The 26,686-nt window shown below is 36.9% G+C and overlaps 1 protein-coding gene across 10 annotated transcripts in view; it reads right to left on the minus strand.

Annotated features, from left to right (window-relative positions):
* Positions 1 to 6,261: 6,261 nt before the first annotated feature.
* NRG3 (neuregulin 3) overlaps positions 6,262 to 26,686 on the minus strand; it is a 1,060,434-nt gene continuing 1,040,009 nt past the window's right edge. For 2 of the 10 annotated variants that reach the window (XM_060642319.3, XM_060642318.3), the window contains exons 7-10: positions 18,782 to 18,915; positions 14,080 to 14,253; positions 8,766 to 8,837; positions 6,262 to 8,524 (exon numbers count right to left, since the gene is read on the minus strand). In XM_060642319.3, the coding sequence (XP_060498302.1) occupies positions 8,017 to 8,524; positions 8,766 to 8,837; positions 14,080 to 14,253; positions 18,782 to 18,915 (888 nt within the window). In that variant the 3' untranslated portion in view covers positions 6,262 to 8,016. The remainder of the gene's footprint in view (positions 8,525 to 8,765; positions 8,838 to 14,079; positions 14,254 to 18,781; positions 18,916 to 26,686) is intronic. The other 8 variants (XM_060642327.3, XM_060642325.3, XM_060642326.3 and 5 more) reach the window with 6 other exon arrangements.

The raw sequence follows: 26,686 nt of genomic DNA on the forward strand, positions 1-26,686 counted from the left end.
AAAATCAGTTAAATCTGATTAACTGTTGTGCAAATGTTCATAGCACCAGGTGCCTGTCTCTCCTTTTTCACTGCAGAAAGGACCCATGGTAATGCTTTATGATTATGATTATGATTATGATTATTATTTTCAGCTAGAATGGATGGAATTTGCAGGACAAGCTACTTTTTTACTGAAAGTCAAACTATGTTGTTTTTTTTTTTTAAACATAGGAATACCCCATTTCTCAATCTCTCTGGTATACTTTTCAGCTGTTTAGGTTTTTGATCTAAGAAAGATTTTGCTTTAAAAATGATACTGCAGGAAAGAAAAAAGTGGAGGATGACTCACATAAACAAGACTGGTCATACTTTGTACTCGGCTTTGTTTGTTGGTTGGTTTGGCTTAGCCTTAATCATTAACTTACTGCAGTAGACTCTTAGATCCTATGAGTACCTGAATTTCTAACTTCCCTCCGGTATTCCAAGTGAGCTTGCCTTTTCCTATTCTGCCACTCCATATATCTATGCCACACATTTTAATTTTCAGAATGTGTTGGCATCTGTCTCCGTATTTGATTCAGTAGCTTCATCTATGTTCAGCTTAGAATATGGAACATTTGGAGAAAACTGTCAATGAGAAAATAAGAATGGATTAATATTTAACAATTCGTTCTACAAATCTGTGCATTTTTTCCCATCTTAAACATAGATTTTCATAAATTTGTGTCAAGTTGGAAGAAATGGCAAAAGTGTAGATTTTAGTATATTTAATGTTTGAGCTCAGTAGGCATAATTAATGCCCAACAGAAATTCTAAAAAATGAAATATTATTATGGGGAGAGTCCAGTTTACAGAGAATTATGAAACAGAAACCCATCTTATTTTGCAAACCAGTTACCTAATATTTATTTACATTATTTTAGCCTTAGATTTGATTTTTAGTTGTTAGTATTTTACTTGAAGCCTTTAAAAATGTTATTGGTTTATTTTTTATTCAATGTTAAAAGATGATCATTTTCTTTTATTTATTGTTTTGTTATTTTACATAAATGGATGATTTTATCTTTCTCTCTTACAAAATAGAAAATATTGTAAAAAAAACAACAATAAGAAGGTTGAAAAGTCTGTTAACGATATTTGGAAAATGAAAGGGCCCTAGGCTATGTCTGTATTTGAGAAGATATTGGCTAAAGTCATGAACCTTATTATCACTTACATTTGAAACATTACTAGTTTATTCCTCCACTAACACAACTCAAAAGAACAAAGCTATTTTCTCTACAAAATCACATTAGTCTCTCATTTTAGCTGAAAATTTCCAGTTTAATAAATGAGAAGTGAGATAAAAGGAACATGCAGTAAAAACCCAACCTAAGGGAATCTAAGTGTCCAGATTCATCAAAGACTATTCTTTAAGAAGATACAACAGGGAAATGGTAGTCAAGGAGTCACTCCACAGATGAAAACTTACATGATAAAGTCAAGATTATTTTTAAATTGATCATTAATATTATGTTTTTAATAAGCAGTATGGTGTATCTCCCTTGAAAAAAGTGCCACAAAATGTAACCAAACTTTACTGGGGTGTCAAGGGACAAAAATCTACATTATTTCCGAAAGCCTTCATATCTACTTCACAGAGTAGAGAATAGCATTTTGAAGTAATTTCTTGGAAAAAGAAACATGTATACTCCTTGAAACAAAATCACTATCATAGGCACAAGAGATTGTTCCTGTTTTTTTTTTTTAATTTTAAATAACTACTAAAGATATTCTGCTGACCATTTTGTATGTATTCTTCTGTGTGTGACTTACATACTATATTTAAAATATGGTTAAATCAGTTAATAAAATATATTAATTATGAAGAACTAGGGAATTCATTTTTCATTTAGATTTAATATGTATAATTGGATACTTGAAAAAATAAGAGGGAGTCAAGGTATTTCCCTCAAATTATCTTTGAAATATACAGTGGACACTTAAATGTGTAATGATTTTAGGGTGAGTAGTATGTTCTTCCCTTTATTTCAGTTTGAACAAATGTATCTACTCTGCAGACATTTTTGATAAAGATAGGATTCAAAATCAGGTGTATAGGACAAACCTTAAAAGAGAATCACTATATATTTTTGCTGTGTGCATTTCCTATGGAACATATTTGAATCCAAGGACATCCATGTCATGAGAGTTTGGACACATTTGGGTGAGCTGTAAGAGAAAACTCTACGGAAAAGGAGGACACGTTGACTTTTAAAATGCTGTGTGTTTGTGTTGTGGTGTGTGTGTGTGTGTGTGTGTGTGTGTGTGTGTGATTGTTTAAGCCCTTCAATTTAAGTTGAATTCAGAAAGGACTGTATCAATGTAATGTGGAACAAGGTTGTGTGAATAGTTCATCAGATGTCTAAATAACGTCAAAAAGTTTAAAAAAGTGCATTTTCTTCTGGATTTTATAAACAATTAAATGGAATCCTTATGACTTTAAAAACAACACAAAGAGATGTATTGTTTTTGATTCACATAGTTTAAAATTCTACATTGTTTTACTGAAGACTAAGAAATTCAGACTTTGGGATATTGATGAAGAAAAATTATATGGAAGAATGTTAGTCCTAGTCAGGATGCTATGGAAGAGCAAATGGATATTGATTTGTCAGAAACAGTAATTAAAACCAAAATTAAATAAGTAAACTCTGCATTTTTTGGTCTATTGTGCCCCAAAGGGAAGATTATTTCCAACTATAATGTGGAAGTGTCCCCAGATAATTTATTCATTATTAATTGGAGGGTTTATCTTAAGGAGTTTGAGATGCAAAAATAATTGAGTATATCAACATCTATCCTGTGTATCTAGTGAGTGTCACTGCGTCTGTGAGAAGAGAACGTGTTCAAAGTCTCATGCCTTCTCTGAAGCACCCTTTACTCAGGGTTTGATAAAGGTTCACAAAGGATACACTTTCTTTAAAAAAAAAGCTGCAGCAAAATTTATTCCAGAAATCTGGGGCAAATTTTGATGCTCAAGGTTTGAAGTTAGGTGTTCTTGTGGCCATCCTCTTTCTACTTTCTTACCTGTCCTAGGGAAATATACTTTAAAAATGACAAAGGTGATCCTGTCTATTCTCTATGGAAATTAAATGGAATATTATAAATGTAAGTCTTATTTATAGATTGATATACAGGTTCCAATAATTTTTGAGCCTTACAAGACATATCTATTAACTTCCCTAGGGGTTGTGTTGAAATGATTGCATGAAAAATGACTAAGTAAAGTCTAAGTTAGAATGGTTGGATAACAGGTATTATTCAATTTGGAAGGAGATCAAAGATGAACTAGATCATCCTCCCTATTTGACAGATGGGGTCATGGAGCTACTAGTATGTATAAGTCACAAGCTTTCACAAAGATGACTCTCAACATAAATTGTTTGCTACCGCACAATTATTTCGTAGGCAACAATACCTATGCAATTGATATAGATGTTTAGGACAAGAAGTTTTGAAAGTACTAGAAGCCTACTCTCTATTTTATCAAGATTGTGTCTGGTCACGTCTGCTATTAACTTCATAACTTCACTGGGAATCCAATATTAACGTGTAATATCCGACCCTTCCTGCCCCACCCCCCTACACTGTGTCTTCAACTCAACTCCTCACTAGAGCCTGTGGGCATTAGAAGTCAAAGGTACCTGTGTAGGCACCTTTGGGAGAACTTATGTTTATATTTGTAAAAAATATATTTGAGATCATTATAGCCATAGGGACAGCAATCATATACACCCATAGTTTAATCTTTAGGTCTAAGAGATAATCTAGCAGAGATTTTATTTCAGGGTCTTGTGAATTTTCCAACCCAAGGATATTTCTGCTTACCTCAGAAAGAGAAAGATCTGGAAAATGCGTGTGTCACCTAAATATTGCAAAGTTGGCCGACCTCTACATAGTTTGATTTCATTGGATTTCACCTTAATATTTGTCAAATTAAGCAAAAATAAAGCTAGCAAAATAATCAAACATGTAAGTTTCATATACATATTTTATATATACATATATGTTAGATATGTATGTATGTTATATGTGTGTATAGTCACAGTAGAAAATAGATTATTATAAGAAAACAATGTAGATCTTAAGGAATGAATTTCTTCCTTTACCCTCACTATTTCTTTAAAAGGGAAAGAAAAAATAAAAGAGGAAGAGATAAAGCTTATTTAAAGGCATCATTTCCCTTGACATATTGGGATGCATCTAAAATTGAGAACAGCCCAGAAACACTGTGCTGATCTTTCCTGGATGAAATCTGAATTTCTGAAGACTAAAGTACAAACACAGTAGAGATGTGCTATCATCGAATACACGATACTGAATCTATACAATCGAATAATAATAAAAAAGTATTCTTTATATAGAAAATGTTTCCCAGATACCAAAAGATCAAATAAAAATCCCGCCCCTCCTGCTCTGCTTCTAAGTATACTATTTCCTCATTTGGGAAATGTTTCACAGCTCTTGTCTCAGGGCGATATTTTCTGGCTTACAGGGCTGGAATCAAAGGAACCACCATCTCCCCTCACTTAGGGAGCCAGGGTTTCCTGTAGCACCATACAGCAGATGGGTGTGTGTGACTGCTGCATACAACAAGCGGACTCTGGTGGAGACCTGATTGTTGACAGCCTTCACCGTGGTCGCCAGAGGGCTCACTTAAATTGCAGCCATCATTTAATCCGGAAGCCAGTGTACACGCTCTTGAAGTCTGCTTGGCCCTCCTTTTCTCTTTTTGGTAGGTCTGATATGCTATTATTATTATCAAAAGAGATTAATTTGTGGAGTTTTAAAATCAGTGCTGTTCCTCTTGCAGAAGACCTACTGCTACTTAGAAATGATGTGAATCGCTGGAGATGGAATAAATGGACAAATATTAAGTCCTTAACTCACAGCAAGGTAAATTTTGGATTAGAGTGTAAAACAGAGCATTTAATAACGTACCAAAAAAGTCAGAAAGAAAATTTGGAGGCCAATTCAACATCATTTCTATTATTTCTCATTAGCATAAAATTGGTCATATATTTTGCACAACAGCGTTCCACAGCAGTCACTGGCAACTTAGAATAACATATACTTTATGTATCAAAAGAAGACTAATCAGAAAATGATTCAGAGTAAAAAAATAATGAGTGACATTCATTATTCAGTAAATAACTAATCCGCAACTTACTTAATCACAAATCTCCGAATATCTTCACATAACAAAGTCAAGGAACATGAAGCAAAATCAAGGGTGTCTTGTAGAAATAAGCACCTCTCTGTAGGCACATGAGCTTGAAGGACAAGGTACCGATGGCTCCAGGTGTTTGTCATGTTATATCAACTTTGAGTCTTGATGCTATCAGCACTTGTCAGGTGGTGCCCAAATATGTGCATTTTGGTCTTGGACCCTTTATACAGGAGAGCTTCATATTCCAAAAGGAGACAAATAACTAATGAAATAACCATTAATACCTGTTCTTCATGGAATATTTTGTCTTGATTATCAATTAGGAAGTAACTATATCTCTAAACTACATCAGACCGCCAGTGGATATGCCTGATATTCATGTTCATCAGGATGCACGAAGGTGTTTATAATCATATAATGTATGGTTCCACTTAAAAAAAAATGAGTAGGGGGCTGGATTAGGACTCAAATTTGATTGAAAATATTCAGTCTTTTCAGAGAAAATAATATTTGACTTGACTGCTGCAGGCCACGTAATTATAACCTGCTAACTAGGTGAAATCTGTATGAATCCTTTAGTTATGCAACAGGTAACATTTTGATGAAAAACCGAAGAAACAAGGTTGACTTCAAAAGACTTGTGAGGCCTTCCAGTTAGTGTTTGATAAGAGTGATAAATTTCAACCCAACATATTGAATACGCAGCTTATGGGATTTTTTTTATATACTTGTAAATGAAGACCACCTTTCTGAAATATTCCCAAAGATACAATTTTTTAAATGGGAACCTAGATGATCTAGACATTAAAAATTTGTAATAATCTTTTAAGAGTCTAACAGCATTACCTCTATATTTAAAATAATGTAAGTATAATAGGACAGTTAATGAATACCAAAATCTTTTGTTAAATATAAAATGCATTTCTACCAAAGTGTTTTTTCAATATTTGAGACCTTGAAGTTTCACTAAACAGTGTTGATAAGAAAACAATGATTTTTTTCCCTACATGGCATATGTCTATTATTAAAGAACGTTCTCAAAGAGCAATTTGCTATGTATTTTAAACAGAAACAACATAAACTCAAGAAAGAATTGTATATATTCAATATTTGTTTCAGAAATTACATTCCCTTTCAAGGTAATGTGAATCTTCCACAAGGAAATGTAACCAAAGTCTTCCCAGACTGCAGTAAAAGAAATCTTTTATATACTTTCAAATACTGTGCCTTTTTATTTAAAACAGTGTAAACATAACAACTCAACACCACCAATAATTGGAAAAGACTGGTTAGGTGAACACTAATTTCCTTGAATGCCCCATGAAAATAAGGGTAAATAAAACAGACGAATCTTCAGGAGAAGTTTCAGTTCACCTCAGCAGTGGTAAAAATATTGCTTTATTCCAAATGAACATACAACACAATTTACTGTTCTTTTGGGGGCTTCCTGTGAACTGAAAAGTCTGGGCTTTGTGATTTCAACAATTTATTCTTTCCATATTAACCACAGAAGCCAATGTCTTGGTCCACAAATAGTAGACTTGCTACAAAATAAATAATAATGAGGATGATGAGAAAGCAAAGGGTAACTTTCAGTTTGATAATTGGCCTGTGTAAATAATTTAAGTACGCATGATTCAAAGTAAACACACATCCTCAACTTGCCTTGTGATACTGATACCATTAATGAGCCAATAGTTGTTCCTCTCAAAAGTATTCACACCAGAAAATGATCTTGACATTGTCAAGAGTTTTAAAGGACCCCGCCATGCAAGTGACCTTGATTTAAGAACTTACTAACTGAATTTTACACTTAATGTATAAATTCAAAGTGAACAGATCTGAGAGGGAAATTTCTTTTCTGAATATTAAATTCCCTGATGTTTCAGAACAAATTTTAGCAAGCTTAATATGCACACACATGCACACACATACACACAATGAACACATGTGCATACAGCATACCTGTGCTCAAGTGAGCAAGCACATACAGACACACACCTGTGCGCACGTGCACGCACACACACAGACACACACACACACACACGCACGCACAAAGGGCACGCACACACTGAGAAATGCTCCTTTGGAGCCCCTAAACAATCTCAAAGAAAAACACTTCTTTCTATTAGCATGATTTTAGTGACACGACATTGTGATTTTTCTCGTCTCTTTTTCTATAATAATTTCACACCTCCCTCTGAGATTCTGTGCCTTCAAATTTCAGAGGAAGCTGGCACATAAGAGTAGTGAAGATTGTCCCCCAATTAGTCCTTCTATCTCCTACCCTCCCCCTTACAGAGTTTTTGTGCCATTCTTCAAAAATGAAATAGAAAACACTACATTTGTTGACAGGACATAACCTGTGATGAGGCTGTCGAGTGAATAGAAATTTAGGGGTTGGGACTGGCAAGCCAAATGGCAAGGGCCACTTGCTCACTGGCACGTCCGCCCTCAGGATACAGCTCATCTCTTTAAAACCAGGTAACTGCCAATGCTTTTTTATGAGGACACTGGTGCTGTGGGGCTAAGGGTCTGAATTACCCACATCTACTAAGAGCCAACGAGGCCGGTGTTGGGACTAACTGAAATTGTATTCAGAATTCTACCCAAAAGCTTTCGTTGTAAGCTTTATCCCTCCTGAAACGTTTCTTTCCCTTTAAAAAAATATTTTGTTAAAAAACAGTATGATATGAGGGCGATAGACTATTTGGTTTCTTCTAAGTAGATGCTCTTAAATTAATGCATATAAATAATTTGTATTTAATTTCCTCTCTTTCCTGTTGAGCAAAGCATAGAATGCACAGATTCCTCCATCTCAAGTCACTTGGTCAATGCGGAGTCTCTTTGTATTTCATTTCTTAAGACAAATTGTGCCTCTCTTTCTGATTTGGCCGTGGGACTCAGGGGGAGAAAGGCTGTGTTTTCACTTGCACTGTCCTCGGTTTCTACGCTGGCCAGTTCGTAGTCTTCTGACCGCCTGGCATCAGTCAGAATTCGGATCTGCTCCTGGACAGTTTCTAGCAATATTTTCACTTCTTGCTGTTCTGCTATAAGACAATCGCTGACTGGAATACTCACATTGACAATATCAGCAGAGTAGGAGTTTTTGCACCATTTGATGCTTTTGACTTCAGAAATCCCTGGCATTTGCATGCAGGTTTCCTCTAGACCCACTGAAGGGATGATGGGCACGGAACTGGCCCTTGTAGATGAATATCCCATCAGGTCCTTTTGATCCAAGCTATTAAAATAGGAATTTGTCTCTCTTGAAGGCAGTTGCATATTTATGGATGCATTTTGTTGGGTTTTTAAACCATTGGACGAATACCTGAAAAAGAAACCGAGTGTTACATATTCTGCTTTCGGCTGTGCTTCTTAGAGCAATATTCAGTCAACAAAGCACTTCCACATGCACCATCTCACTGAATTCTCACAGCAACCCCATGAGACGGATAATATGCTCCCAGTTAAACAGAGAAGTAAACTGAAGCTCAGATAGGTGAAGTGACTTGCCCAAGGTCACACAGAAAATAAGTGACAGACTGAGACTCAAACCCAGATCTTCTTACTTGAAGTCCAGGGATCTTTCAACACACCACAGCTGTATAGGCAGGTGGGGTATAGTCTTCCTGACCTCTATCCTAGAATACAAAGTAAATGGGGATTGAGCAGGTAAGTGTGGCCTTTCCATAGTGACAAACAGGAAACCCATAACGGCATTACTCCACTCCATCCATGTGACCACCCTCTCAGCCCTGGTTTAGTCTGTAGACTTGTGGCCACACTAGTTGGAGGCAATCAGGAAGCCCGACATCAAGCATCAAGGTTTACTCATCAAGGATGAGTAAAACTCATCCTGAGTTTTACTGCTTCACACTGACTTTAGGGGGACCAAATCAATTTTCATTGGCACTCTATAGAAATGCCTCACTGTCAGACTGCTGAGCCTACAAATGGGAATGGAGGCATATGATTCCTCTCTGGGGATGAACGTGAAGTGAGATCCATTAGACAGATTATAGAGCAGCTTTCTTCACATGGTTTCTGGAGCCAATTTAGGTATTATGTTGGTGCAGGGCAACAGCTTGACAAGAATGCCAACGTGCCATTCCAAGTCCTTTGAATAATATGCCAGAATCTGGCTAGTCCCCTAATTGCCTGTTCACAGCTAGTGAATTTTCCAGTGCCAGAAAGTGGGGGCAGGTATGTTGTAGATTCACAGAAATGTGGTCTGGGATCTTGAACAGTAGTCTCCATTCTCTTGGTTTATTTGTCCTTAATTTAAATGTTAAATTAAACATTAAAATTTAAGCATAATCTAAACATATCCACCCTTTATATAATAAATCTTATTCCCCTTGTCTTACACCACAATGTAAATAAAAATCATGTTTATAAATGGAAAGAATAATTGCAATGAAGTGTCTTGCATACTAAACAGAGGTCTTTATTGTAAGGACACAAGTTAGAGCAACTCAGAAATCTGTCTCTCCACCAGACAGTGAAAATACATGAGGAACACATTTAGGTGTCTTTGCAGCTCCATCCTCTTTTACTATGCCTAATACAGACTTGGCAATCAATAAATCCTGATCGAAGGGATGCATGAATACATGAACAAACCTTCAAGGTAAATGCTCCCTTTATATCCCAGTTAATGTCCATTTCAAACATAATAATGGCTGACATTTGCAAAATGTTTTTAAAAAGCATGCTTATGTCTAATTACCTCATTTAATTTTTTAAAACATGGGTTTATTTATTATTATTACCATGCAGTGATGAATAAATAAACTAAATTAAGGGGCACTCAAATGACTTTCCTCAAATTATACCTTTGGTAAGTGGCAGAGGAACAAGTTAATCCTAAATTGTCTTATTGAAATTCTTCCTAGCAAAGCCAGAAATGAGTGGGCATCCCACGATGCACTAGGACACCTTTTTAGGGATGTATAATCTTTCTTACAATTACGATCTAATTGTATAGCCATGTACAAGGCAATTCCCTGGGTGGTCTTATTCCTTTCACATAAGTGTTATATGGCTGAAACTCTGACCCTAAAGTTTCTGATCCATGACTTAATTTCAACAAGAAAAAAGGGGGCAGATTTCAGGGCTTTGTGTTCTGTCCTCAGCACCATCCTGTTAGCATCATTAATACGTATGAAGATATAGAATGTCTGGTTACTGCATTCACAGAGCCAAGAAATAGAATTGAGATACAACTGTATTCCATATAGATAATCTTCTGGATATATCAATGGGTAGAATCTAACAGGTTGAAATGTGATGGTGATAGGTGCAAATTCTTATACCCGCATCTAAACATTGCTTGTTAAACTTGTTGGGTAAAGGCATAAATATCTCAGAGGATTTTAGTAAACTGTAGCTTCATGACTACGTTGGCATGACGATGAAATAATCAAAGGCACTTTGAGCCAAACTGGGGCAGCCTTCTAAATTAAGGATTTAGGTGAAAAAGAGGAATTGCAATTGACTTATGTGTCACCTCACAAGTCAGGTATGGGACACAAGCTGGCAATAACTGAAATCTAGAATGTTACCATAACATGGAGATGGCACCACAAACAATTAGAACTTTCCAAAAATGTAGATCTGACATGATTTTAAGTCCCAACACCATTACAAGCTCTGGAATCTTAAATCAATGGTAGTCGCACTTTAATTTCTTTCATTAATTAAAGGAGGTGGGAATCCCTAGGGGGATTCCTCTGGAGACTACCTGAAGTAATGCCCCTGGGCTATTCAGCCAGATCCACACTATTAAATCCTCTCCTCCTTCTCAGAGTTGCTGTGAGGGTCCCAGGGCTGGTATTTGAGAGAAGCTACACTACTCTCCAGAAGTTTAAGCAAGAGCAAAATTTCTAATGTGATTCTGGATCAGAAGACACTTCAGAGTTCTGTGTCCCTTAAGAGTCACAGACTCTTTCACAGTTTTGATCCATGAGCTTGTCATTCATTGACTATAAAATACTAGTTTGAGTCGCCCTTCCTCAGATCCCTCACCAAAGAAATCACAGTGCATTTCATTTGTAACTACGTGAGCCAAAGCATCCTTTTAAAGGTGAAAAAATCCAACAGTTAGTCACTTGGTTTGATTCCCAGGGCTTCAGAAGCCAGGCCAAGGAATCTGTGTTTCTGTAGGGGACTCCAAGCCCTGGTTCCTGGAGCACATGGCATGAGAATCAACTGGCGAAACTGAAGAAACCCACTTCTCCCTCCAGGGCCATACACTTAAGAGATTCCATGTACACATCATCCATGAATGTGATTTTCTGCACATTTCTTTCCAGGTTCGGGGGTTCATTTAGTCAGAAATGCTAAGTATTCAACCTCAGTTCTTTTACATGGGATATGCTACCTTGCGTTAGTCATTTAAACTCTGCTATCCTTAGTGTGTTCAGTTTTAAAATTCCCGAAGGATAACTTAAGTCTGTCAAGTTGCTAGCTAAGTGAGGTGGGTACGCAGTACAGTTTGGCTCCTTCTACTTTGAAGGTGGCGATTCAAGTTTTGTGATTCCATTTCTTTCTGTCTAGCATATGAATACATTAGTTTGATTTGCCTGACAAAGACTAGTTCAAAGCTCTGTAAGCCATTGCCATGGTCGTCAGGGGTCCATTGATGGGGGCAGAGAGGGGGAGGGAAGCTCCTGAAGAATGTCCTCTCCACCTCATTCCTTCATCAGGCTTCCCTAAGATATGTGCTGGGTTCAAGCAGGGCTGAAGTAAGTACCAAGGAGGGAAGTCATATATACCAGGAGTCTTAACTAGCAGACAGTGCCCACACACTTGATAAACAAGCAGCAGATGGCTGATAGCTCTTGTAAATTCATTCACTCCCCCTCTGGGCTAGGGCCAGATTTGAAGAGGGCCTTTAGCTGTGAAATTCTATTACCAATCCCATTTCCAGTCCGGAGAGACGGTCAGTCCCCCAGGAGTGGAAAATAGCTGTTTTCAAGAACTGAGAATAAGATTGCTCCCTGAGATTCATTGTGCTGAGCACACAGTGACTTAGAGTCACCATTTATCAACATCAGGTGCATATCACACACAGGAAAATACATGTGGCCAGCCAGCTGGAGAGAATATTCCAAACCCAATGATGATTGAACCAAAACAGAACTACCACTATGCAGACAGTAAGTGTAAGTCTCCCAGGAGGTGGAAGACAAAGCAATACCTGAACTTGCGTGGAAATCTCTGAAGATTCGTATATGTATGTTTCGAGCCTGTGCCTGGCATAGGCTCAGAGCATCCTTATACCCGGGACATATGGGATGATAGCTGTAACAGTGATGAATGGAAAGAAAGACACCACAGGCTGGGTTCTGTCTCTACCCTAAAAAATCTCTGAACTTGATTTCCCCTCACTTGTTCTCATTCTTAAGTGACAAACGTTATTAGTGACTTAAAAATCACTACCAGTGATAAGTGATTCAAGAGGAAAAGTAATTATGAAACATGATTAATTACAATTATAGGCTAAATGCAAACTCCCTTTCTAGATATAAGGCAAAGAGAAATGCAAACTGCTTCTTGACTTGCATTACACATTTTGGACAACTTGGCTGTTATGTTGAATTTGCAACTGTCACCCCAGATCTGTACCAAATGTATTTTACAGTTCATTGGGAATTGCTTCAAAATTACAAATGTCTTCCCAAGGAAATCTGTTGCTGAGTTTGTTCAGACAAGGCACTCCTTTATGTGTATCTTGCCGAGAAGAAAAGTCTCTCTGATAGAAGTCTCCTGCCTGCTTTGGCCTTCAGTTTGATATGGGCAGCCTGGAAAGATCAGCCAGTCCGAAGCAGCATAGAAACCTGGTCTGCCTTATCCAGAGTGATACAAACTAGATACGACAAGAACCTGGCTTGAGTGAGGGAATGGATTCCTGAAATTTCTGGAATAAACCCTGATTGCATGGCTTTTGAAATTAATAATTCTAGAGCAGTTCCTGTGACAATAAATGCTAGTACTACTTTTCTGCTTATGTGTCAGGTACAAGCCCTCTACACATGTAATGTTTAAAAATCTGTCCAACAACCCATAGGAAGGCTGGTACGATTTTGCTCAATTTATAGATGAGAAAACTTAAGCTCAAAAGATAAAATTTTTTCAAGGATGAGATTTAAAATCCAGTAAGTTTAAGTAAGGGCTACCATGTTTGACTGAACAATTTATGCCAATTAGGTGAATGGGGGCTAAAATTCATCCTCCTCCACTCACCATGCTATGAACCCTATGAGGTCAGTGTCCACTCGGAGGAAAGGGCACCTTTTGCACTGCAAGAATGAGTAGTAAGCCATGGTATCTGGAGCCCATCTTTCCACACCTACACCATAAATGAACCTAGAGATCTGAGTTCAGCAGGTTGTGCTTTGACAATACGCTGCCAACTTTGAGTGAGACACACTCAAGAATTCTCTGGATGGAAGCACATACTATATATAAATACATTACAGGTTACTGTAATGGAGTATTGCCCGACAATGTTGATTAGAGAATTAACTATTTTTTTTTCAAACCTAAGAATGAAGGAATACATTAATCCTCTTAAGAAATCTCTATTTTTTAAAATCAAAGACAAATTTCCAGTTGTTTTAGCAACTATATAACATGTGTCTAGGTATCTATACACTTACTTGCTCCCAGTGTTATTTTTCTAACATTTCCCTAATATCTATTTTAGTTGTACCTATTCTTTTAAGTTAGATTACCTTTTATGGAACAAATACAGAAGTAAGCATAAAGAGACAATTAATGACAAAATCAATCAATATAACCCCAAGGAACACAATAACTCAGTTTAAAGTTAGAGCATTAATGATACCCTCCCTAAATTCCATTGCTTTTAAGACCTACCCTTGACAAGGTATCATATCCTGGTCCGGGATCCTTGATTCCTCAAGTTGCTGATATGCTGGTCCCACGATGCCACCCAGCCTACTTCGGGGCGAGGGGGGTGTCCTCCTGAAGGCATTTCTATGGAGCATACCACTCCTTTGCCCTGGGCTGCAGCAAGAGGAGAGACTCCTGCTGGGATGAAAGAAAACCAACATAGCAATAACCTTACAGGTGGCTGCTCAAACTTTTCTGACACTGCTTTTTCACCCCAGACACTCAAAACTCTAGGTTCCATTCATGACTGTAGAATATCTGCTAGGAGGAGATCAGAAGTTGGTGAATCCATTCACCCTCGCAGAAACTGACACAAAGAGAAATTCCCATGTTTCTGGCTTTCTAGGTTGAAGTACAATGGACTAAAACCATTGCAGCTTTCCAGCCAAAGATAAGAGGTGGGCTTAAGGAGTTCTCAAGCTCCTGATTCTCAGCCACCCTCATTATCCAGGATATAGTAGCTGCCTCTCTAATAAAAATAAAAATGGTTTTGTTATTAGACACTGACAAAAATTAAACACAGGAACCCTCAAAGGGATTCACAGGGAAAAGTTCACAGGGAAAAGTGTTAATGGTAGAATAAGTAAACCTCATTTGAGTTGGCATTGTTTCTTTACCATATGTGCTAAATTCCCAGTTCACTACCTCAGATTCTCCTCAGTCTTGAGAAACTACATTGGTTTTCTTTTGAACTGGCTTTTAATAAACATCTGATTACATATTTTATTTGACTCATACATCCAAATACCCAAATAGCCACGTTTCAGATGCCTTCAAAGGGCAAAAGGCATAAATGGGATACATCTTACGTGAGATTCCTACATAGATCATGCTAAACAAAAGCACTAGACTCTATAAAAATCAGTGGCTAATTTGACCAATTATGTATCCCATACCCATTCCCATCACCACCCCCACTGAATTTACCCTGCAACCATGGGGACAGTAAGAGAAACTCTGTTGTAGACATTTCATGAGATGCCAGTTTATGTGGTCAAACTGGTTCTGCAGTGTTCAGATAGTAAGTGAACTTAGAATTTCTTGCTGCATTCTCATTTAACTCTAAACAAAACAAAACAAAACAAAAAAAAGCCCTTCTAAAAATACCAGTAAAACCCTACAGAAAAAGATGAAAAATATTTTCAAAATTTCAGCAAACCTATCAAGTTCTAAAGGGACCAGACTCCCAAAGTAATTTTACCCATATCACTACGTGATTTGGAGTTCTGTAACTTTCCATCCAGCAACATTACTGTTAGTTCTACTAACAGTTTTGTACAGATACAAAACAAAACATCTCAAATATTATTTGAGATCAGTTTGAGGCCTGACATTTGAGTCCCCATCGACCCTTTCCTAGTTTAGGCAAGGTGACTGATCAAAGTTGACACTCTTCAAGCCAACATTAGCTTCCTGAGTTTGTGCAAATACCAGGTCATACCTTGCAACATATTATACCTTCATTCATTATCATAATATTTCCTATATGTTGACAGCATGGGACCTCTAGTTAGGTCTCCAAGCCAACAAGTTCAAAGAGTTATAATAGCTATTTCCCCCCTCCCTTTCGGCCTCTATCTGTATTATCCACAAGCTACTATGGAATCTGTGGGGTACTTAGGCTGTGGCACTGGAATTAGCTGCATCTGGGGGTCCTCTCAGGTCTGTACATTACCAGCAGTGTGATACTGGGGGAGGAATTTCTACCAGAATTTTGAAGGGAAAGAGATGGTACTCTAATTTGGGTCATTTGGGGAGATTTTACAACTTACAGACATGTCTTCAGTGTGTAAGGGGTGGGGGGGAGCCAACATGGGATACATTCTGTATGTCCGGGCAAATAACAACGGGAAGCTGTTACTATCCCTATAACTGAAGGGACAAAGGGAGGGGGGACTACCCGAATGGACAGAGAAGGAGAGTTCTAAGGAGAGGGCCACTTTGCAGGCACTGTGGCCCAGGAAGAGGGACCAGGGATGCAGCTGAGGGAACCAATCAGCGAGGGAGGGTGAATAAGGGCCGGGGCTGCTGTACCCTTCCACTCTCCCATCTCTTGTCTGTGCCTCAAATCAAGCCAGTAGAAGCCAGAGGACAAGGGAAACTGCTGCTCTTTCAGGGCACAGGACAAGGCAAAAAAAAGTAAAAAATAGATATGGGTAGGAGAGGTGCAAAAGAAGGGTATCAGCATCATGCTTAAGTATTTTCATAAGACTGCTATAGGGCTAAAAGAGAGAAATTATACAACGTGTTTAGCATGGAGCCTGGTGCGTAGTAGGTGCTTAAGCCATGAGTTCTCCTGATCTCTCCACCACAAGTGACAACTCAAAGGCTCGTACTAATCACTGAAAACCCTGGTCTTATTTCACTCTAAAAAAAATCTGCACATGTGCTCTCTATAAAAGAGTTATATTGCTAAAATATAATGTAGTACGTATGCCATGGCATAATAGATTTTTCTTTAAGAAGAAAGAGGATTTTTTTTCCTTTGAACTAAACATGAGAAATAATGGCTTTGAATTAATAGCTTTGTTATGAGTTATCCAAATAAGTCATATTTGCAGTGCACAAAAAGAAATTAATTATGCAGAGCCAGCCAAACTGTCACAACAACGTCTTCCAGTATGAACTAGTGACCCATCTTAAAAAACAGTTCCTCACCTATTGATCAATCAACTGTTCAAGCCTTCTAACCCAGTGGCTTTTGGGAAGTTATAGAGCAGTTTGCAGGATATATAAATCAGTGACCAGGTTATCAATCATGAAAATGTTTAAGTCTACTGCATGTTTTACAAAACAAAAGCTATGATATATTAAACTATAATTTACAAAGTTCTAAAAGCGCTTTATAAATCAACCCTCGCCTATCTATCAGGACACAATGTATGACAACAAATACTGCAGTGCCATTGAACCAAACAAAAAGGAACACTTCTTAAAGATGACCTTATTTAATTTGTGAGTCTTTCCTAGAAATATAGTAGAAGCCAAGTTGAAGATGAGAGTATGCCAACAGACAAGGAGTAGGGGTAGGGTATTTGCAGCTCAAATACATTAGAAACTGTAATTCTTTTTTTTTTTTTTTTTAGAAACTGTAATTCTTTTTCATTTCAACTTTAAAACATTGATGGCATCATATAGTACTAGAGTAATATTATACATAATTATTTTACTCGGCTGGCTGGAACACCACTTCAACATGTATTATAATCAGCAGGAGAAATGTTGTTTTGGAGAAAATATCCATCTTATAAAAGGCTGGTAATTTTGGACTTATTTTTTTAATTAAAGAACTTCCATTAGATCCAGTGAACTAAAATGCTCTCTTAACAGGCAAATATCTGTAAATGCCTCAATTGATATAAGCCAGAACTGGTGGTTAATAAAAGCAATTATCCAATAGCCAAACATATTGCAATTCCAAGTTGAAAATATTTAAACCATTAAAAAAAAAAACCTAGCAAAACTTTGGTATTTCAGTATCTACTCTTGTACAATAAGAAAAAAAAATCACCATCCAATAATGAGGATTAGTATCGAGAGTGACTGAAAAACTCCCAGTAAATGTGGTCAGCTTCAAGAAAAATCCTTTTTTAGAGGACTCATTGAGAGTCAAGGAAGAAGATAGTTTCCTTGTATAATGCGTGTTTCTGTCATGGAGGTTTTCAAAACATTGGCTAGATATGTGAAAACTAAGGGTCAACAATATTTATCTGTCATTGCTGGGAACAACTTTTTTTTTTAGGTTCTTTTTAAATGTATACTTGATATGCAATGTTATATCGATTTCAGGAATACAACATAGTGATTCGACAATTCTATACATTACTCAATGCTCACCACAATAAATCAATATTATTTTTTTACCTTATCCTTTTCTTAAATCTTTTCATATATGTTTTAAAAAATTTTTAAATACCATATGTCTCACTAAGAAAAGGATTCTTAAATCATTCCACAACGTCCACAAAGACTTGGGCTATAGATTCAGTTGCATGTAAACATAGCATTAGTCCCAAACTTGGGCACTTGGTATGGAACAAAGACTTTCCATTTTCAGATTCTTGTATGTAAAATGCAGCATGTGACTGGAAGATGCTGAAGAACTTGTTTGGCCTCAGAATGTTACATAATTGATAAGAGAACTTTATTTTGGGCTTTCTCCCCCAAACAGCCCGATTTCTATGGTCAGCTTGCAAAAGAGTGCCACCCCATTGGTAACAGATCTTATAAACCCAAGGTTAAGATCTGCCAAGCTTCCTCTCCCTGAAAAGTTTTCCTTGTGTGAGAACCATGTTAGAAGACCTGGAGGGTGTCACATCAGCTACCTAGGGAAGAATTCGTCATTAAATTTGCAGACGGTGATAAGGCAGGCTAGGAAAAGTCATGTTTTTAATAGTTTTTCAGAATGCAATTGTTTAATTCACTGGTCTGTGTCTGCAGCTTTGATGGGTGTTGTTAATAATTCCTTCAGGCTTCTTATAGGGACATTGCTGCCTGCTGTTATCTTTGGTTTACTTGCTGTGAGCTGTTTGAGCATCCACTCCATGGAGAACTATAGGGGAAGCAAGAACAATCATCTCTTCTGAATAAGATTGCCATTCCTTGGCATGTGTTGTCCAGCATAATATATAGTGTGAACGTGCCCATTCCCACCATGAGTAACTACCTGTACCTGTGGTGTTTGACAGATTGGCTTCCTCTGTCAGGAGAAGGGACCTCTGGGAATGACTGGGGGCCGGCAAAACTTGACTCCATCATTTTCTCCAATGCAGTCACTGGATGCCTTTCCGCCTTTGAATACTGTGGGAAACCACATGCACAGAGTTGAGCTGGAGGATAAGTTGTGAGAGGAGGGTCTATCACACCATAGCTAGATATGAAAAAGTTGCCGAACTTGCCAGTAACTTGTCCACTGGGCACCTGAGCAGGAGAATGATAGAGAAATCATTTGCACCCCATTTCTCACACACTGAGTAGTCTCTGCCCTCCCTCCAAACATTCTGTGCTTAGATAAAGGTCCATCCAGGAGGGTTCTTCACTTAGAATTTTAAATATGTCTTCTCATTTCAGTCTACACCCATGGCACACTGTGCCTGACAGGCAAGAACACAAATATTTTTTATTCAATGTACATTTTATACACAAAAAAAATTAACTAGTACCTGGACTACTAGTAGTAGGGATTCAATAAATGCTGATTGAGTGAACCCCAGAAAATTCTCAGAATTATGGAAAATATTGATTCAGAGTTTCTGTCCACCAACCTCCACCATTCCCCTCCTTCAGCATTTACCAAGTAATTACTGTGTTTAACAAGAGAAATTTGTAAGCATTTCACTCTTTATATTTATTAAGCCTTGGTTTCACCTTTGACATACAAGGCTCAGGAGACTTTCGGAAAACCTATAGAGGTGACACATTAAGAAAAACTTTGTCCCAAGGAAAGCATCACATGGCATCTCAACCAGGCAGCACGTTGTCAAGTTTAATACTCTCTGGACACACAGCATTTGAACAAGCAACAAAGGCTAGTGAGTTTCTTTTCCAGAAACTCCACATAAAAACTATCCCAAGAAATGACATTTTTAGAGTGCTAACCAATCCAGGGAAAATTTCAAAGTCTGTATATTCATATCTAATGTATGAACAAGAATTTCAAAGAACAATTAACACAGATGTGCAATATACATATGAAAAGGTATACAACTGCACATATTTTGCAAAGGGATAAAATTCAGAATAGAGAAATTAAATTTCAAGAAGATCTAGTAAAGTTACAGATCCAAGAAAAGTAGACCTGGTGCAAATATGTTGGGGTACAAATTTTCAATATGTTCCAAAATATTGAATATACACACTCTTTGATCCAGAATATTACTCCTAAGACTTATCATTATTAGTAAAATTATAAAAGTTCAAAATGATATCATCACTACCGTATGTCAGTGGTACAATTTTTCCTTTTTTAAAGTTTATTTATTTTCTCTTTTTTTTAAGTGTATTTATTTATTTTGAGAGAGAAGGGAGGGCTAGGGTAGGGGTATAGAGAGAGGAGAGAGAGAATCCCAAGCAGGCTGTTAGCACAGAGCCTGGTTGTGGGGCTTGATTTCATAAACCATGAGACCATGACATGAGCCAAAATCAAAGTTGGATGCTTAATGACTGAGCCGCCCAGGTGCCCCATTTTTCTTTCTTTCTTTTTTGTTTTTTTTTTTTTTGTGTGTGTGCAATTTTTAATAACAAAACAGAAAACAACCATAAAAACAGTTAGAAACAATAGAAATACCCACAAATAAAAACTATACAACTATTGAAAAGAATAAAATCAAGGTATAAAAAAGTATGCCTAGGGCACCTGGGTCGCTCAGTTGATTAAGTATCTGACTTCGGCTCAGGTCATGATCTTGTGGTTCATGAGTTCAAGCCCTGTGTTGGGCTCTATGCTGACAGCTCAGAGTCTGGAGCCTGCTTCAGATTCTGTGTCTCCTCCTCTCTCTGCCCCTCCCCAGTCATGCTTTGTCTCTCTCTTTTTTTCAAAAGTAAACATTAAAAAAAGTTTGCATAATATGAAGGAATTTGCATAAATAAGAAAAATGCAGCAGATACACACATGTTGTGTGTATCTACCTATCTATATATATACACATATGTGTGTATATATATATGGAAACACACACATATATTTAGCTTTATATATATGTGTGTGTGTGTGTGTGTGTGTATACACACACGAAAACATATATAGATTTTGTATGTGCATATATATTTCTGTGTGTGTTTGCATGTCTGTGTGTTTCCCATGCAACCACACAGGACACAGATGAAATAAAAAAAGGAAAATACACTATTAACTGGATGTTTTCCTTGGGGAAAAGTGTATCAGTGGATATGGGCTATTGAGACTAGGCAAAATGTCAAGGTTATGTAACTAACCTTAAGATGGCAATCTCTAAATGTTTGCTTTTTTAAGTACTTCCAAAACAAACCACATAGTGGCAGTAATAACCATGTCTTGAATCATAATCTACAAAATGGATTTAGAGAAGTTGGTCAGACTTCTTGCAAAATGGAGTAAGTTGACACAGAATAAAAAAGAAGATATGGAAATAATTTGGAAAAGATGGTTATTGTCAATAATCCAAAATTTTAAAGATCCAAAAATGATGTAAATACCTTCATGTGTGCTTTTTTTTTTTGACTGATTAATGTCAATTATTACAAACCACCATGGGAAAAGTGAATTGAATGGACATGTTACTGGAATGTAACCAACATTGTGACCTTCTATTTGACTTTCAGGTTTTAATTTTTTTTTTTTTTTTTTTTTAACGTTTATTTATTTTTGGGACAGAGAGAGACAGAGCATGAATGGGGAGGGGCAGAGAGAGAGGGAGACACAGAATCGGAAGCAGGCTCCAGGCTCTGAGCCATCAGCCCAGAGCCCGACGCGGGGCTCGAACTCGCGGACCGCGAGATCATGACCTGAGCCGAAGTCAGCCGCTTAGCCAACTGAGCCACCCAGGCGCCCCTGACTTTCAGGTTTTATAAAAGACTGACTAGGGGTTTGTTTGATTGTTTGGTTTTTAATCCCAACTTCTTTAACATTTATTTATTTTTGAGAGACAGAGAGAAGCAGAGTATGACAGGGGAGGGGCAGAGAGAGAGGGAGACACAGAATTTGAAGCAGGCTGCAGGCTCTAAGCTGTCAGCCCAGAGCCGGACGCAGGGCCCGAATTCACAAACCACGAGATCATGACCTGAGCCGAAGTCGGATGCTCAACCGACTGAGTCACCCAGGCGCCCCTTTAATCCCAACTTTTAATAAATTCATTTAGAAGACAAACTTGCTTGGAAGGCTCAGCTACAGAAACAAGTGATATAATCTAGAGGTATCTGTGGCAAATGGAAGGAGGTAAGTCTGTGCTCCTCCAGAGGTCTGTGGGGGCAATATCAACCAAGTGTTTCCGGAGCATCTAGATTTTCTAGAGAAATCACTGAATCATTGAAAGTCAGCAAGCCATTCATTTTTTTTTTTAAAGCAATGTATGCCAAACAGACTAATTATGTGTTGGGGCCATTAGTTCAGAGCCTCTGCCTTTAGGGGGTGTGTGTGAAATTCCAATTGGTTTTTATTTTATTTTCCAGTGTAGTTAAAATACAGTGTTATATTAGTTTCAGGTGTGCAATATGGTGATCCAACAGTTCCATGCATTACTCAGAGCTCATCAAGATAAGTGTGCTCCTAATCCCATCACCTGTTTCATCCATAAGGCACCAACCTCCCCTCTGGTAACCAACCTCCTCTCTGTTTGTTCTAGAGAATCTGTTTTCTGGTTTATCTCCTTTATTTCCTTTGTTTATGTATTTTGTTTCATAAATTCCACATGTGAGAAAAATCACATTGTATACGTCATTCTCTGACTTATTTTGATTAGCATTATACTCTCTAGCTCTATCCATGTAATTGTGAATGGCAAGACTTCATTCTTTTTTATGGCTGAATAATATTCCAGTGTGTGTGTGTGTGTGTGTGTGTGTGTGTGTGTGTGTACATACCTCACATTTTCTTTATCCATTCTATGGACAGACACTTGGGCTGCTTCCATAATTTGCTTATTGTAAATAATGCTGCAGTAAACATATGAGGTGCATATAGCCTCTGCTTTGAATGAGATTTTTGATCATGAAAGCTAAAAGGCTCTTTTTCAAAACCCTGGATGAAAGTTTTGAATAGACTCAACCTCTTGGTTTGCTTATTTATAGTATCTATAATAGATAATATGTTCTAAATCTTTTCTTTCAAATGCTTGCATTGTTGTCATACAGTTGCTTTCAATTATACTATTTTGGTCAATTAACACAAATTTATTTTCAAAATTTATTATTTTGGATTTTTCCTCTCTCACACAGACCTTATGAGAATCTTTCATTAGTGGCTGTGCTTAACATGAGATTCAGGTTTAAGTTGCTGTATTCCTATCCAGGGTTGGTTGAGACATATGGAACACTAAAAATATACAAATCACTTGGTAATCGTTCAAACTAATATTCTATACATATTGGTTCAAATGAATTTAGAGATATATTCCAGTTTACAGTTCTGACAAATAAAGAGCTTAAAAATTGTCATTCCTGTCCCTACAATAAGAAAAAAGCTGAACAAACTGAAAATCAATGACTGTTCTTATATCCATTCAGTAATTGAAGTTGCATGACAAACCACCACTCTGAAATCTGGACAGACAAGACAATACAAGAACTATGGTCAAGATCAGCTTACCTAGAGCAGAACAAAGAACCAAAAAAGAGAAAAAAAAAATCATCTCATATCTGACATGGGTAGGGTGAAAGTAACCATTTTGAAATGGCTGTTTCTACATGAAAAAAGACATTATCAAAGCATTATATTACCTGAGGGAAGTTTCCCCCCTGAGTCCCTGCTCCTGTACCCTTCCTGTCTCACATAAGTGGGAAAAAAGTGAAGAAACACTTCTCATGGTCATACGCCAGTAAAAGAGTGAAATATAATCATAAGATTATAGATGAGTTCCCCTCCACTACTCCTTAACACCACATCAGTAGGACTCCTCTATAATAACAGTAGATTACAGCTGACAAATTATAAGACACACACTCTATTTAAGAAGGAGTTCTTAGGAGAACCCAAAGACACAACTAAAAACAAAACAAGACAACAAATAAATAAAACAAATAAAAGACATTAGCTGATTTTAAAGCCCCTGGCATCTATAGCTAAAGCAAACATTAAATGAAACCCAGCTGCTATCCAGATTAACATAGAACCTACACTAAACATGTATTTACCTGAGGTCTACTCAACGTATCATGTTTACCTTTTAACCAAAAAATCTAAAAGCATACTAGAATATACGTATATTTAAAAAATGAAGTCTGAAGAGACAAAGTAAGCACCAGAACTTGAATCAGGTACCATAAAAGTGTTGGCATGATCAGACATGGTATTTAAAATAAGCATGATATGGGGCGCCTGGGTGGCTCAGTTGGTTAAGCGGCCGACTTCGGCTCAGGTCATGATCTCGCAGTCCATGAGTTCAAGCCCCGCGTCGGGCTCTGTGCTGACAGCTCAGAGCCGGGAGCCTGTTTCGGATTCTGTGTCTCCCTCTCTCTGACCCTCCCCCGTTCATGCTTTGTCTCTCTCTGTCTCAAAAATAAAAATGTTAAAAAAAAAAAAAGCATGATAACTATGCTTAGGGCTGTGAAGGGAAAGGTAGACAGCATGCAAGAACAGATGAGTAATGTAAGTGGAGAGATGGAAACTCTATGAAATATTCAAAAGTAAATCTAGAAATCTAGAAATAAATAAAAAATACTGTAACATAACTAATGAATGCACTCGATAGGCTCATCATTAGATTGGACACAATCGAGGAAAGAATCAGGGGAGCTTGACTATTAATCAATAGAAACTTCCTGAAATGAAACACAAAACAAATACTGAATATTAAAAAAAAAGGAAGAAAGAAAGGAAACAATGAATGATAATACTGAAAACTGTTGAGTAATTTTATATGGTATAACATAAGCATAATTGGAGTTCCTAAAAGAAAAGAAAAAAAATGGAGCAGGAAAAAGATTTGAAGGAATAGTGACTGAGAACTTTCCAAAATTATTGACAGACATCAAACCATAGATACAAGAAGCTCACAGAATACCAAAAGACCAAACAGAATAAATACCAAAAAAAAAATCTATATCATAGCATATCATATTCAAACTGTATTTTTAAAAGGAAAAAAGAAGTAAAGAAAGAAAAAAAATAACACAAAGATAAAATGCTGAAAACAAAGTCAAAAATTAAAAAATAAATAAAAACCTTGTTTATAGAAGAAAAAGATAAACAAATACAGTGGAATTCTAACCAGAAATCATTCAAACAAGAAAAGACAATAGTAAAATACTAAAAGTGTTAAAAGAAAGAAATAGGGGGTTATGGTTGGCTCAATCAGTTGAATGTCTGACTCTTTGATTTTGACTCAGGTCATGATCCCTGGGTCATGGGAATGAGCCCCAAGCTGGACTCCATATGGAGCCTGCTTGGGATTCTCTCTCTCCCCAACCCTCTCTACCTCTCCCCTGCTTGTGCTTTCTCTCTCTCTCTCTCAAATTAAAAACAAAACAAAACAAAAAACACCAAACTGAAAATATATCTCTGGTTTAATTATCTTTCAAAAATAAAGGAGAAATATAGATTTTCTAGACCAACCAACAAACAAAAAACTGAGGCATTTCGTCACCAGCAGACCTTAATAGAAGCTCTTCAAGGGGAAACAAAATGATATAGATCAGAAACTCAAATCTACATAAAGAAGGAAAAATGCCGAGAAGTAATAAAAAAAGTACATTAAAATATTTTATTTTTCTTATTAATAGATCAAATAGAAAAATGTTCAAAATAATAATATATTTTTGATATAGTATGTACACAAATTAAATGATTGACAGCAATTTTATAAAGAACAGGAGAAAGGAATTGAGGATACACTGTTATAAAATACCTGGATGAACCATGAAGTGGTAAGGTGCTATTTGAAAGTGGACTTAGATTAATTGTAAATCCATATTGTCAAATCTTGGGTAACCACTAACAAATTATAAAAAGAAGTATAATTGGGATGTTAGGAGAGGAAAACAAATGGAATCATACTAAATAACTAAAACCAGAGAAGGAAGAAACAGAAAGAGCAAAAGAAACCAAAAACAGGTGCAAAGAATTTAAAAGTTATCAATATGGAAGATATTAATTGAACTATATCATTAATCACTTTAAATATGAATGGTCTAAATACATCAATTAAAAAACAGACATTAGGGGCGCCTGGGTGGCTCAGTTGGTTAAGCGTCAGACTTCGGCTCAGGTCATGATCTCACGGTCTGTGAGTTCAAGCCCCGCGTCAGGCTCTGTGCTGACAGCTCAGAGCCTGGAGCCTGCTTCAGATTCTGTGTCTCCCTCTCTCTGTCTCAAAAATAAATAAACATTAAAAAACAAAACAAAAAAAAACAGATTAAAAGCCTGTATGAGAAAACAAAACCCAACTATCTGTGGTCTACAAGAAACCCACTTTAAATATATAGGTCAGGTAAAAGTAACAGAGGAGATAAAAACATGTTATAATGATCAAAAGAAAGCTAGAGTAGGTATACTAATTTCAGACAAAGAAGACTTCAGAACAAGGAAAAGTATTAGGGATAAAGAAATATTTAAAAAGTATCATTTACCTAATGATAAGGGGGCCAGTTCTCCAAAAAAGATAAAACCGTTCTTAATATTTATACACCTAGCCACAGAGCATCAAAATACATAAGGCAAAAACTGGTAGAAGCTCAAGGAGAAACCGACAAATCCTCTGTTATACTTGGAGAGCTCAACATACATCTATCAGTAACAGAGATTTAGCAGGCATAAAATCATTAAGGATATAGTTGGGCCACATGGCATGTTCAATCAACTGTATCTAATTGATATTCATAAAATACTTCTAAAACAGCAGACTACACGTTTTTTGAGCTCACATTCATCCAGATAAATCGC

Source organism: Panthera onca, chromosome D2, assembly GCF_046562875.1.
Source record: "Panthera onca isolate mPanOnc1 chromosome D2, mPanOnc1 haplotype 2, whole genome shotgun sequence".
Classification (NCBI taxonomy): Eukaryota; Metazoa; Chordata; class Mammalia; order Carnivora; family Felidae; genus Panthera; species Panthera onca.